Source organism: Typha angustifolia, chromosome 7, assembly GCF_048772165.1.
Source record: "Typha angustifolia cultivar Huaian chromosome 7, ASM4877216v1, whole genome shotgun sequence".
Taxonomy (NCBI): Eukaryota; Viridiplantae; Streptophyta; class Magnoliopsida; order Poales; family Typhaceae; genus Typha; species Typha angustifolia.
The window spans coordinates 2,694,515-2,707,545 of NC_133245.1; the positions used below are offsets into that span (position 1 = coordinate 2,694,515).

Consider the following 13,031-nt stretch of genomic DNA (forward strand, 5'->3'; position numbering starts at 1 on the left):
AATATTGGGTTGGGCTGTAAACTTATCTAAGGCCCAGATCTCTAATCAATTTTGGCCAAAAATTACACTTAGACCCCTAAATTTTTGCCTATTTCCACACATTGAATATAAGAACCCTCCAAAATGCCATTCCTTCTAGTTAGATTTTTTTGTTAAAAAAATAATACACGAGCATAACGTGAGTAATTTAAAAACTCGTAGGAATTAGAATTATTCTACTCTTATTTTAGAATAAAAAAAAGAGAGCAAATTTAAGGGTAAAACACATTAACGTCAAAAGAGAGAGAGAGATTTCTTATTGTTTAAAAAAATATATCAATGTATACAAAAGTAAAAGACCACCAGTTTATCTTTTCTTTTCATAATACCCCTCCAAATTCGACTATTCGATATAGCTATGTATAACCACAAAAGGCAGTTACGAGGATACACATGGAAATATCCAATTAAAAGGGCTAAATATGCAAATTATTATTCATCTATTCCTTTATACTATGTGAAATATACACACAACTCATAGAACGCATTAATATTATATATACACACAAATATGATGTCTTGTTCACACTATGAAGTCTCTCACGTTGCACAAACTTGTTTGTTTGCTGGCACTTAGCAACTACTTTCTAAGAATGATGCCAGTGGCCAAATTGCTTGCATGTGAGAAGAGGTGATAGGTTGTGTCATGTAAGGGGGGGGGGGGGACTACTTAGATTCTCTCTGTATCAAAGTTTCAACGCCTCTAAGGATGCTAACATTCTGAGAAAACTATTACAATCCTGTTAAAACTCCTGCTGAGATGCTTGTAGTGCAGCTAGTAGAGACTCTAGAATATTCAATATCTATATTTCTTTCTTTTTTTAAAAAAAAAGGGGTATATTATAAATTATATCTTATATTTTACTTATTTTGTGATTCAATCCCTCATTTTTTTGCTACGATTCTCATTTAACACCTTCATTTTAACTAATTAATATCCGTCAAATTACTAAAATATCATCACCATTATTTTATCTCTTCTCTACCCCTCGTGTAAAGAATGCATAGTTAATTTAAGTATTTATATATTATAATATAATATTTTTTATTAATACCGTTTAAATTAATGGAAGATGTTAAATAAAAATTATAAGTAAAAGACAGAAGCCAGGTTATAAAAACTTTAAAGATGACGTGTGAATCATATAATAAATAAAATATAAAGTATGATTCTTGTCTACCTTTTTTGTTAGATCAAAAAGGAGGTTTAAGAGAGTCCTAAAGATAAATTAGAGCTACTAGAGTATTTATATAGGTAATACAACGAGTCCATTTTTGGAAGAATCAGCGTAAATTATCTAAATCTATATATCGGAGCCTTTGTTTAGCCTGAGATTAATCGGCCTACGCAACTATAATAATAGAATAGGAGAGGTTATGATCCATTTGAAGATGATTATGTCATAACGGAGCCAAACCATATAAGTAATGTACAAATAACAAACAAACAAACAAAAATAAAGTAAAATAAAATAAAATGGTCAACTGAATAGAAAGCAACCAACGCATGATTGAGAGTTAAAAAGAGCACATGTAATAGTAGACTAAGTAGAGTGGTGGGCCAACGACCCATCACCCATTACCCTTTGCACCAACCGTCCATGATTTGTGGGATAGATCCAAATCGCCAAATTTCTCCCACCTAATCGTTTTCTTTATAAAATAAGAATAATAGGTCATAATTAATGCATTCCACTGTAGCATGGTGATAGAACTCATTCTCTGTCTCCCTCTCTCTCTCTCTATTATTTTATACACAAAACCCTTGCGATTAGGTGGATCACGAATAAACTACTACGAATAAAAACATGTGGGGTAGTTCTCAATGTACCTTACTTATAAGCCAATAAATATGATATTATATTATAGGAAGGCAATATGCCATTTACTAAAATAACTTTTTTAATAACCATTTTATTTGTTTTGTTATGTCAAACCAAACATTAATATAAAAATATTAATCCAATTATCATCTAATCAAAGCTGCATATTGACTGCTTTGGTATTATTTTGGGTTAGGCTTGGGGTGTACTTAGGAGGACCAAGATACTTGTAACTGGCTGAGTTAATTATATATATTTAACTATATATAGTATGAGTTGCAATTATTAAAAATGGCACACGTAACGCATTAACGTAAAATGATCCGCAGGTGAGCAGAACAAACCTCCCTACCTCTTCTTCGCGTCTTAAATCGAAAGGAGAGCTACTTTTATGTACCACATTCAACCTCTCCAACTCCTATACCTTCTATCTAATCAAACCCGTCCTTCTCCCAATCGCCATGAGCAAAGGTAAGCACTTATCTGCTTCTTCTTCTCTTCTCTTGCTAAGAAATCATCTAATATTTCGCTCTTCGTCTCTTCTGCTCAGATGTTGCTACTGAATTGGGCATTCTCCATCTCATTGCCCTCTCCGTGGCCGGTGCCGCCGCCGCCGCCGCAGCAGCAGCAGCAGCACATTACCGCCGTCAGAAGAAGCGACCGTCTGCGAGAGACCCAAGGGAGATGCCGCGGCTCGTCTTGACGGAATCCGGCCGGGTCGAGGAGCTGGAGAAGTTCTCGCTCTACGTTGGTAGATAATTTCTTTAATCCAAAGATTTTTCTCTACATCCATCTTGAGAGAAAAAAATTAAAAATAAAAAAAATTAGAGAGAATGGATCTTTGAGATCTGTCTATGTTCTTGTAGCTAGGCAGATCGGATTCAAAGGCACGCATGAATGCCCTCAGCTATCCAAGTTGGCATTTGATTACCTTAGGAAAGCTAAAGGATGTGAAGATGATATATTTGCCTTCTTTTCCGAAGACCCAAATGCTGAAGCCCTGTATGTGAAGCTCATTGAAGAGCTGGATAAATGCATACTTGGGTATTTTGGATTCCACTGGTCTCATGCTACTCACATGGTCAGCCAGGTAAAACCCATAAACTCTTTTACGTTTCTTTTCAACAAGCAAATTCTTTATTATAACACACATGTTGTCTATTCTTTGTACCTTTTAACTCTGAATCTATTAATTTATAGGTTTTGTCTGCTGAGGGTCAACCCAAAAGGAAGTTCAAGAACATGGTATTGGAGGCCACAAGGTGTGTAGTTTTATCCTCTCCTTTCATTAGATAAACATTATAACTAATAATATTTTAATTTATAAATGTCAAAAAGTAATTCGAAGAAAAATAGACACATATATACGAAATTTTATAAGAGCCTATATATAAAAATATATATCTTAAATAATAAATGAATGATGCCCATTTGTATAATATCATCCTTTGGAATTAAAAACTAAAACAAAACAAGTTTCGGCTCATCAACGTGGCAATATAGTAATACAAACGTGCCAACTTTTATATGTTCCAAGTTGGCCCTGAACCTGATTAAAGCTCTCTGTTCAATGATATAATGCAGAGCCATGCCGGCCATAGTTTATCTCGGTTCACGATTGCCATGAGACCACGTAGTTCTCTAATCCGATGGAGACATTGGTTAGGAGGTTTTCTAATAATATTCAATACAAAATATAAACAATCTCTGTTATCTAACTATTTATGCTAAAAATATTATAAGTATAGTTTATTATGTTCTCTTTAGGCTTTAGCTCAGCTCTCAACTGGTACAAGAAAAATGGAATTAAAAGTATGGGTTATCCCCTTTTGGCAAATAATAACTACTTTGCCTCTCTCAAACTCTTATTCATGTTATCTATCAGATTTTTATTTATGTATTATTTAATATTTATATTAATGTTTTGTGTCGCATTTTGAAAGTCCAATTCAATGTTGAGCATATTAAAACTTGACTATAGTATAGTTGATGATATTTTATAATATATATCTAGTGAAATATTCTAATATGGGTCCTCACCCGTGAGCATATTTGTGATAGTATTTGTAATATAAATCATGACGAATTTAATTAAATCATTTTTTGGGCAGAAATTCCAAAATTAACATTAAAAAGATAATATAGTGTTTCACCACAAAAAAAAAAAAAGACAATATAGTTCTTTTTATTTGTAAAATAGTATTTACAAAAATCAAATCGAGGAAAATGCAACAAAGTTAATATCATCATTTTTATTTTCTTATCTTTTTTTATCACAATCAAACTCTTATTTTTATCTAATATATGTCATTATATTTATGAATAATTTCTTTTTCATCCTCGGAACTATCACCTGCTTTTCACAATAATCTTAGAGCAACTCCAACCGGGCTCCAAATTTAGAATTTGGAGTCCGGTTGAGCTCCAATCGGACTCTAAAGCTAGCTTCAAATTTGGAGCTACCAACGGTGGGGCTCCAAATTTGGAGCCCCACCATGAAAATGGAGCTCGGCTCCATTTGTCATTTCAACCTTTTAAAAATATCAAAACTGTCCAATAATTATTACATTCAATAATTTTAATTCTATTTGTATCATTTATTAAATAATTTAGTTAATTAAACTGAGTATATAATTAGTTTTACTAATCGATTTTTAACAAAAATAATACCATTGGAAATGTCTCATTAAGACCTTTAAAATGAGTCTAATATTAAGTTATTTTTTAGTTAATTTAAAATTTAAAATTTTTATTATTTATAAAAATAAGTTTAATAAATTATGTGTCATAAAATATAATTACTCAAAATTATTCCCAATGTAATTTTGATATTTTTAGTTAATGACATGTAATACTTATTTCGATGTTTATTTCGTGTAATGTAATTTCAATGCGTTTAATTAAAAAATTAGTAATTTAAAATTACTATTGAAACTATTGAATATTAGTCTTATTTTAAAGATCTCAATAAGAGTTTTCTAACCATATACTATTTATTAAAAAATAATAATAGTAAGATGACCTATTAAGTAATTTAAAATAGTTAATATAATAATATATATTATATTATTATTTTAATAAATATGGAGCTCGGTGTGTTAGAGTGCATCGGCTTCTTGCTCCATTTTTTGCTCCGAGTCCAAATACGAAGCCACAGTTGGAGATGCTCTAAACTATCAAAAATACCTCACCCCCACTTCCTTTTATTAGATTTATATTATCTATTTATATCCATAAATAGTCACCAAATAAAAAAGATAATATATTTACCTCTTATATGCATGTGTAATTTAAAAGAGAATTTTATATTGACAAAAATAAATTAGTTATTTTTTTAATTCCATCTTGAAAGTTAAGGGGATAAAATATTTTTGATAGTTGAGATAATTATTGTGTACCAAAAAATAGTTTAGATTATTCCTTATATTTATCCTTATTTTTTCAACCACGTACAAAAATATAAAAGAATAAAATAAATAGAATAGATGAGCACCATTCCTTATCCTATGAGTATTTATTTTATCTCAATCAAAAAAAAAAAATATATATATATATATATATATATATATCAGCCCGCTACCAAAAGGGCCATTAATTGGGGATTCAAACCGTAGCTATATTGGCGTCCAAGGATATCTGCCAAAGGTATTTTGTGAAGATAAATAATGAGAATGCAATGTGACTAAAATTGATAGCGTTTCTGTGCAAAGATTGGCTCTATAAATAAGACAATCTCAAGTTCATCCATTTTAGATGATGCAAAAATTGAAAAAAAGAATTCTTCTTCAATTAAATCAAAAATTGACAAAATTATGCTGCAAGATGGCAGAGGCCTCACTTGTGAGCATTTGCATTGCATTGGAACGCAGGAAACTGAGGTTTGAGAGGGTGACAAGAGACCTAAAGGTGACAAGAGTCTTCTCGACTTTGGTGGAGGAGATGAAGGCTATTGGGATTGCCAATGAATCCCAATGCACAGACGTGATGGTTCCCGTGGCATTAAGCGACAGGAGTCCGGTTCTACTCCTCATGGGTGGTGGAATGGGAGCCGGTAAGAGCACCGTCCTCAAGGAAATACTCAAAGAGTTAAGTGCTAATCTCTCTGTGTCTCTCTATTTTATCTATCTAAAATTATAGGTTAAGACCAGAGCTGAGCATTCTTCGTGTCAAGCCCAACTCCAAGTCCGACCAATTATAACTATAATTATTAGAGTCTTAATTAAATCTAAACCCGACTCAATTAAAGATTGGTTGGGAGTGAATTCGGATTGTTGTGGTTATCGAAAGGACCAAAACCAATAAATGCACTAGATTTAAGGATTGGATTGCATCATTGCTGGTCAAAGTTTTTTGAGTCGATAGAAGCCCTGTTAGACTTTGACTTGCATTTTGACTCGACGAAATTTGCATTAATATATTATCTTGATCATGGGTTGTTAGTAGTATCTTGTGCATATATGCAAGTACGAGTCTACTAATTAAACGTCGTAGAAACCGAAGGTTACGTGAGACAACTGATTAATGGTGCGTTCGTTTTCAGGGCATTCTGGTCGGGGGCGGAGGCGAACGCGGTGGTTGTGGAGGCGGATGCATTCAAGGAGACGGATGTCATCTACCGAGCCATTAGCTCCAGAGGTCACCATAATGATATGCTCCAAACTGCTGAGCTTGTACGTACGATGCAGCTTAATTAGAACTTTAATTGCACTTGATCGTCAAAATATATAGACACATTACACATATGATCTTTTACTGAAACAAATAAATCCTGACGTGGGTGTTCTTCTGATCAGGTGCACCAGTCATCAACAGATGCAGCTTCCTCCCTCCTCGTGACGGCGCTGAACGAAGGTCGAGATGTTATCATGGATGGTACTCTCTCCTGGGAGCCGTTCGTCGAGCAGACGATTGCCATGGCTCGCGCCGTCCACCACAAACGGTATCGCATGGGTGTGGGATACAAGGTTGAAGACGACGGGACCGTCGTTGAGGACTACTGGGAACCTGTGGAAGAAGGAGAAGAAGATGATGATGGCAATATTTGTCAGCAGAGTGCTAGTGCAAGGAGGCCTTATAGGATAGAGCTGGTGGGAGTTGTGTGTGATGGCTATCTTGCAGTGGTGAGAGCAATCAGGTGAGATTCACATTTTAAAATACTAACATTAGTCATCAAAATTATATCTTACTGTATCATATCAAACTACTTGATATCTACTATATCAAACTACTTTATATCAAATCAGGAGGAGATATTCATGATAATTTTATAAAAAACAAGACATGCTCTTTTTTTAATGTTTTTTTTACTTTATATCATATGAAATATAATTATTTTACTTTTATTTTGAAATACAAGTGAATATAAAAAATAACTATTCTCAAAATAAAGATCTTATTTTGAGATTAACAAAAATAAATACCTATGATTTATTTTATTTCTAAAGTAAATGATGTCTTAAGTAATAGATTATTTTGAACTGCGTGCAGGAGAGCGATAATAACGGGTAGAGCAGTGAGAGTGAAGTCCCAGCTGAAGTCCCACCAGAGATTTGCCAATGCCTTCCCCAAATACTGCAATCTAGTAGACAATGCCAGGCTCTACAGCACCAACACCATGGGATCCGCCAAGGTCAGTCATAAACCATTCGCCTAACTCATAAGACTTAACCGACAATCAAATGAGGCCTAAGTTTTTTATAAAGAAAGCTCGAGACTGAGAACTCTGATACTTAAACACTCACCCCCATTACTCTTTTGATATTTTAACCATACAATTCCAAAGGTAAGAAACTTGAATGATTACTTCAATGGCCCATTTCTCTGTCACAGTTGATAGCATGGAAGGATGGAAACAGCAGCTTGCTGGTGGAGCCACAGGAGATCAACTGTCTTGAGAAGGTGAGCAAGTTGAATGAGAACGCCAACTCAGTGTATGAACTCTATCCTCAAAGTGACACCACATGTGGGTCTCGATCCGTTTGGAATGATATGGTCATGAACCCATCAAGGATGTTGATCCAGCAAGAGCTCAAAGCTGCAATTGGTGGCATCGAGGCCCGGGCTGCCTCGTGAATCGTGTATGCGTGGGCCCCATATGTTTTCCCCCTTATAATTTGTGATGCAGACCATGCATGCCTGAGATGAGCATGGGATGTCGTACCCCGACCTGTGCAAGTTATTTATTTCGTCTGAATGTGGTACCACATAATGCAGATATTTATAATAAAGTTAAATTCGTATGATCTACTCTCTGAAATATTTTAAAAATATTACCATCTATCTCCGCACTTAAATAGTACAAGGGTGTGCATTATATATATGGTTCTAAGAAGTAGAACATTTTTATCTATCTTTGTCTAATTAAATCGATGCCTTTGAAATTTGAATTCCTATTCATCTGATTTGAAGGTAAAAAGTTTTATCCAACAAGGATAGCATTACAAGTATTTCAAAGTCTTAAAATATAATTGAAGCTAATAAATATCAAGCTGGATGCTTTTCAGATCAATCATTTATTCATAATCCACAGATTTAAGTGTTTATGTAGTGTGGGCCAGTATTGACTTAGTTGACACAAAAGATTTGGCTTTTAGCAGTGGTTTAACTTCATCGAGACATTTTAATAGATATAAAAGGAATATATTAATGGAATAATGTGCCTTTCATACCTAATATTTTCTCATCATTAGCCTGGCAAACTATTGAGTTTAGGAGTATTTTATTCTACTTCTAGATGAACCTTAGAATATTCCACGTATAATTTAAGCATTTCCTGCATTAATTTGGGTTATGCTGGCACGTTCTCTCGTTTATTCGCTAAATATTCGATTATCCAAGAAAAATATCTTTTAATGCAAGTCGAATTCTACTTCTGGATAGAGTCTGTGACTGCTACAACACTTCAAAGATATACGTCTTAATTTGTTTCACAAGAAATATTTAGTATTTCCCCCCCTTACTGTTCAAAGATAAGCAGCTCTGGAAGATTCAAAAGTATATATCTTATGTCATTAATTAAATATGAAGCCATTATGCAATTTGGTATCATTAGTTTAAGTAACTAAAGTTAGGACTAGGATTTATTCCTCGGTACTTCGGAAACAAAAGAATTAGACTGAAGCAAATCACGGGCTTAGCTTTGAGCCAACTTGTTCTATAAATTGCACAAAGGAAAAGGAACAAGCTTGGCTTGGGACCCAGAGAGGGGAGAAGCTAATCTGGGGGCTTGCAGCCACCTAAAAATACTTCTCTCTTAGCTGTTTGATGATGCCCTGATGAGATTAAAGAGGGATGTATCAACTAGTAAAATCACTTAGCTGTTTGGTTTTCAATCCTCTCAATATATTCTTTCTTAGTTCTTGGTATAAGCTGCTGGATTCCTGGAATGAGATAGTAGGATAACATCTAGACATGATAAGCAAATTACTCCATGGAGTTGCTGTAAAAGTTGCATAAATGGTGGCATCTTGCGAAGTTTCATGGGTCCAAATACTTCCATCATTAGAGACAAGAGGCACAGGCAAGGACAACCCAAGACACAGTTTGACATTGCCAAAAGATCGGTTGAAAACTACAGCATGAGACATCCACAAAGACCAGCAGCAGCAGAAGTACTGAAAGATAGAGATGTAGCAAGTAAAAGTTTGATCAACATGAAACACTAACATTCCCTTAAAAAAAGATTATACAATGTGCACAATTATCTTCTACAGTTCGCTATCGAACCCTTCCAACTCTTCAACTGCCTCGTCACACAAGTTTTGACATATTGAAGTGTTACAGCAAGATTGAGAGTCACTTTTCTTCATTGATTGAGTTAGCATTTCTATGTGGCTCTAAGGGGGATGAACTTGTAGGCCCCCCTCAACCAAGACTGAAGGGCATATCTTAACCAATGCTGAAGGGCTCCAATTACTCCGTTTAACAGACTAGCCCTATCAATCTTAAATGAGGTTGGCACTTGCATTGGTGGAGGAAAGATCCAAGGCTTCTAAGTTTGGGCAGACTGAGTTAGCAACCTGGTGTGGTTGTGCTCGCCTTCATACGTTACGATGAGCATTGCGGGGTCGTCCAAGCACCGCTCGACATGCTTCCTTGCAGGGCAGCCCCTCATGCTGCTGCATTTGTAGTAACCCCTGCATTAATTGAAGTGGTGATCTCAGCAGGTTGTTTCTTAACATAGAGGATTAAAGCAAAACATCCAACTTTTTCGAAAGAAATAATCATCACTATACTACTGAAAGTGACACCTTATAAGCAGAAGAAAGAAAAAAGCTTGAGGAACCCTATGAAGAGGCATAACAAATTCAAGCAGGTAGATAACAGATATATATACTTGGGAAGTAAAAAATGAATTCACTATGCACACATATATTCACAACCTCATGGACAACAACGCCAATCAGATCTTACTATTACTAGACCAATCAACTCATAATTATGACATATTAATGGAGATTGTACTCGATATGCTGATTCAATTTTTTTTTTCTTTTAAAGCTTGTCATACCTAGGATGAGGAGAACCCTTAATTGGTTTCTGTCCATATTTCCTCCACGAGTACTCATCAGGAGGTATATCAGCAAGCTTGTTGCTGATAGCAGGCACCTTTATGGATCTCTTTACCCTCAGCTTCCTACGAAAAATAAGACCAAGTTATACCTTGTTTCCATCAGCAAGAACTGGATGTAGTTTATATGATCTAACCTCCTCTTCGTACAATGGCACCTCCCACTGGTTGCACATTTACCATTACCATCCTCTCCTTTACCAGTACACCTCCTCTTAGGAGGCGGGTGTGCATTCACCGGATCAGACGAAGCCGGCCCACCGATCAAATGAAACGCCTTCCCATCTAAGCTGGCCACACTACCATCCATACTCAGGGAAGATAAGAAAGATCTCGTCGACGACATGGTCTGCGTGCAGCTCGAAGTATCAAACTTGAGGTTTATGCCGCTGCTGCTCCTCTTGAACATGTCAGATTGGAACTTCATTTGCGGCTGAAACTGATACCCTTGATTGTTTTGCTGCTGCTGCGGCTGGAGGATTTGGAAGTGTGGGGATGAAGTCTGCGGCGCAAGTTGGTGAGTGCTCTTAGAAGAGGGATTCACTTCCACCGTTTGGGTATCAAGGAATATCTTTTGGTTGAATTGGTTTGCAATTCTGGTAGTAGAACCCCGCTCTGATCCTTGCCTGCCTAAAGGATTTCTTGGGAGGAGTTGGAGAGGCTTGGGAGAAGGGTCTGGTTTAGATACTAATGGGTTATCTAAGAAGCACTTCTGATTCAAAGGGGGCTGGCTTCTTCTCACAATCTTAACTCTTGCATGACCAACACCATTGCTGAGCAAAGACACCACCTTTTTGAATCTAGAAACAGCTTCCCCAGTGTCTGTCACTAAATTCTTATACTGGACATGATCTTGGGACTGGGAGAGGAGGTTCAGAACTCTGTGGCAGCTATTCACAGCTGCTCTATTAGCTTCTTCCAACTCCTCCATCTCAAGCTAACACCGCTGATCACCCTAAAACTTCTAAAGGTTCAGCAGTAAGCGCATCTGAGAAACACCCAAAACTCAGTTCATCAGTTAGATCAGAAAATAAAAGTAACACGTACGGGGGGAGGAAAAAAAGAATTGATGATCTCTGGATGACTAAATTTCGTGGAACTTGATCGAATTGTATCCACGAGAGGTATTCCTAAACTACCATACCAGAACAAAATAAACAAGCAACCGTAGGAAACTCCGAAATCCCAGAACAAAGCACCAAAATTGACCCAAAAGTCCAATCCCATCTAACAAAACAAACCGAAAGGATAAAAATGGCAACCAAGATCAGATTTTGACGATCAGATTCAACCAACAACCCAAAAACCAGACGCGGGCTCGAATTGCTTGCGTGAAATCTCATCAAAACACGAACAACCCACATGGGGGCTTCGTTAAATTCAAATAGAAAACAAATCTGTTCCTCGCAAGAGGACAGCGAAAGCTAGAAGAGCATATAGATGACCTTGGGGTTCGGCGGATGCCCTAGAGCGGTGGTGGAGGTGGTGGCCTTCCCATGGCTTCCCAAGGATAGGAAGGTGTGAAGGGGGAGACCGGACGCAGAAGGAGAAAATTTTCATCTTTTAATTAATATAATACTCTGGCATCCTTAGAAAAAAGAAACGCTTCCAGGGACTAAAATATTAGACACGGGATTGTGAGGGGGCGCATTAGAAATATAGTAATAGATAAAACCTCTTTATTTCGGAGGGGGTCATATGCAAAAATACCGTCGATGGAAACGGACGGCTGTGATGTCGTCGAGCTCTGTTTGTTTTTGTTTCTTTGATCCCCCTTTTGCAGGTCAAAAACGGCAGGGGAAGCACGAAAGAGGGCATCTCTAGGTAGCCGTTGCGGGTTGGGAGGACACGAGGCCGACACGTGTCGGTAGGGAGGCCGGGGCCTTTGACCGACACCTACCGGTTGGCCGTTCGCTGTTGACCGCGGCAGCCCTTGGGTTGGGTTAAGCCGGGCGGTGGGGCCCACACCCCCCGCGCAAAGGGTCAGTGCGCTGCGTTGACTCGGCCCGGGACCACCCGGTGATTGCCTCGGAATTAGTGGTCACCAATAATGATATAAAATATTACGGTCCCTTGCTATCCTGCGCGCGCCCCCATCTCCGGGCTTAGGTTAGTGTTGTTCCTGGGTGCACGGTCCACTACGTAAGTTGCCTCACTAATTAGAGTGATTTGATTAACTCTAAGCATTATTAGGGATCTCAAACTGGTCTGTGACGTTGACATATAACATATCAAATATACGATTATATATATATAATATATATATACATATTATAGAAGTATAATGAAGCATTCATTGCGAATATTAACGCAATTATGAGGGAGTTACACTTTTGGAGTTCCCCAAAACACTTTTTCCCCCTCCTCCTCCTCCTCTCTTTATCTTTTTAAAACAAAAAGAATCTAAGAGATAATACAACATTATAAGCCATTTAATAAGGGTGAGCTTTGGAATGCTATTTATTTATTGGAGAGCATCTGGTCTGGTCTGGTCTGGTCTTCAGCAATAGAAACATCACCATTACCCCTCCATTGGCACACTCCACAAGAAGGATGACTCGTATCTTTCAGACTTGGATATCTGTACCACTGGAGAGAGA

The 13,031-nt window shown here is 36.9% G+C and overlaps 2 protein-coding genes across 2 annotated transcripts; one reads left to right on the top strand and one right to left on the bottom strand.

The window, feature by feature from the left end:
• Window positions 1-2,191: 2,191 nt before the first annotated feature.
• Window positions 2,192-8,108, top strand: LOC140763998 (calmodulin calcium-dependent NAD kinase-like). Its single transcript, XM_073102402.1, has 9 exons — window positions 2,192-2,333; window positions 2,413-2,613; window positions 2,729-2,952; window positions 3,063-3,124; window positions 5,732-5,947; window positions 6,403-6,532; window positions 6,656-6,996; window positions 7,350-7,491; window positions 7,692-8,108. The coding sequence occupies exons 1-9, from the start codon at window positions 2,324-2,326 to the stop codon at window positions 7,932-7,934; spliced, it is 1,569 nt and encodes a 522-aa protein (XP_072958503.1). The 5' UTR covers window positions 2,192-2,323; the 3' UTR covers window positions 7,935-8,108.
• A 1,274-nt stretch (window positions 8,109-9,382) lies between these two features.
• LOC140763415 (probable WRKY transcription factor 74) lies at window positions 9,383-12,029 on the bottom strand. Its single transcript, XM_073101601.1, has 4 exons — window positions 11,877-12,029; window positions 10,569-11,419; window positions 10,372-10,497; window positions 9,383-9,997 (listed from the first exon to the last, which is right to left on the bottom strand). The coding sequence occupies exons 2-4, from the start codon at window positions 11,360-11,362 to the stop codon at window positions 9,853-9,855; spliced, it is 1,065 nt and encodes a 354-aa protein (XP_072957702.1). The 5' UTR covers window positions 11,363-11,419; window positions 11,877-12,029; the 3' UTR covers window positions 9,383-9,852.
• Between the last annotated feature and the right edge of the window lie 1,002 nt (window positions 12,030-13,031).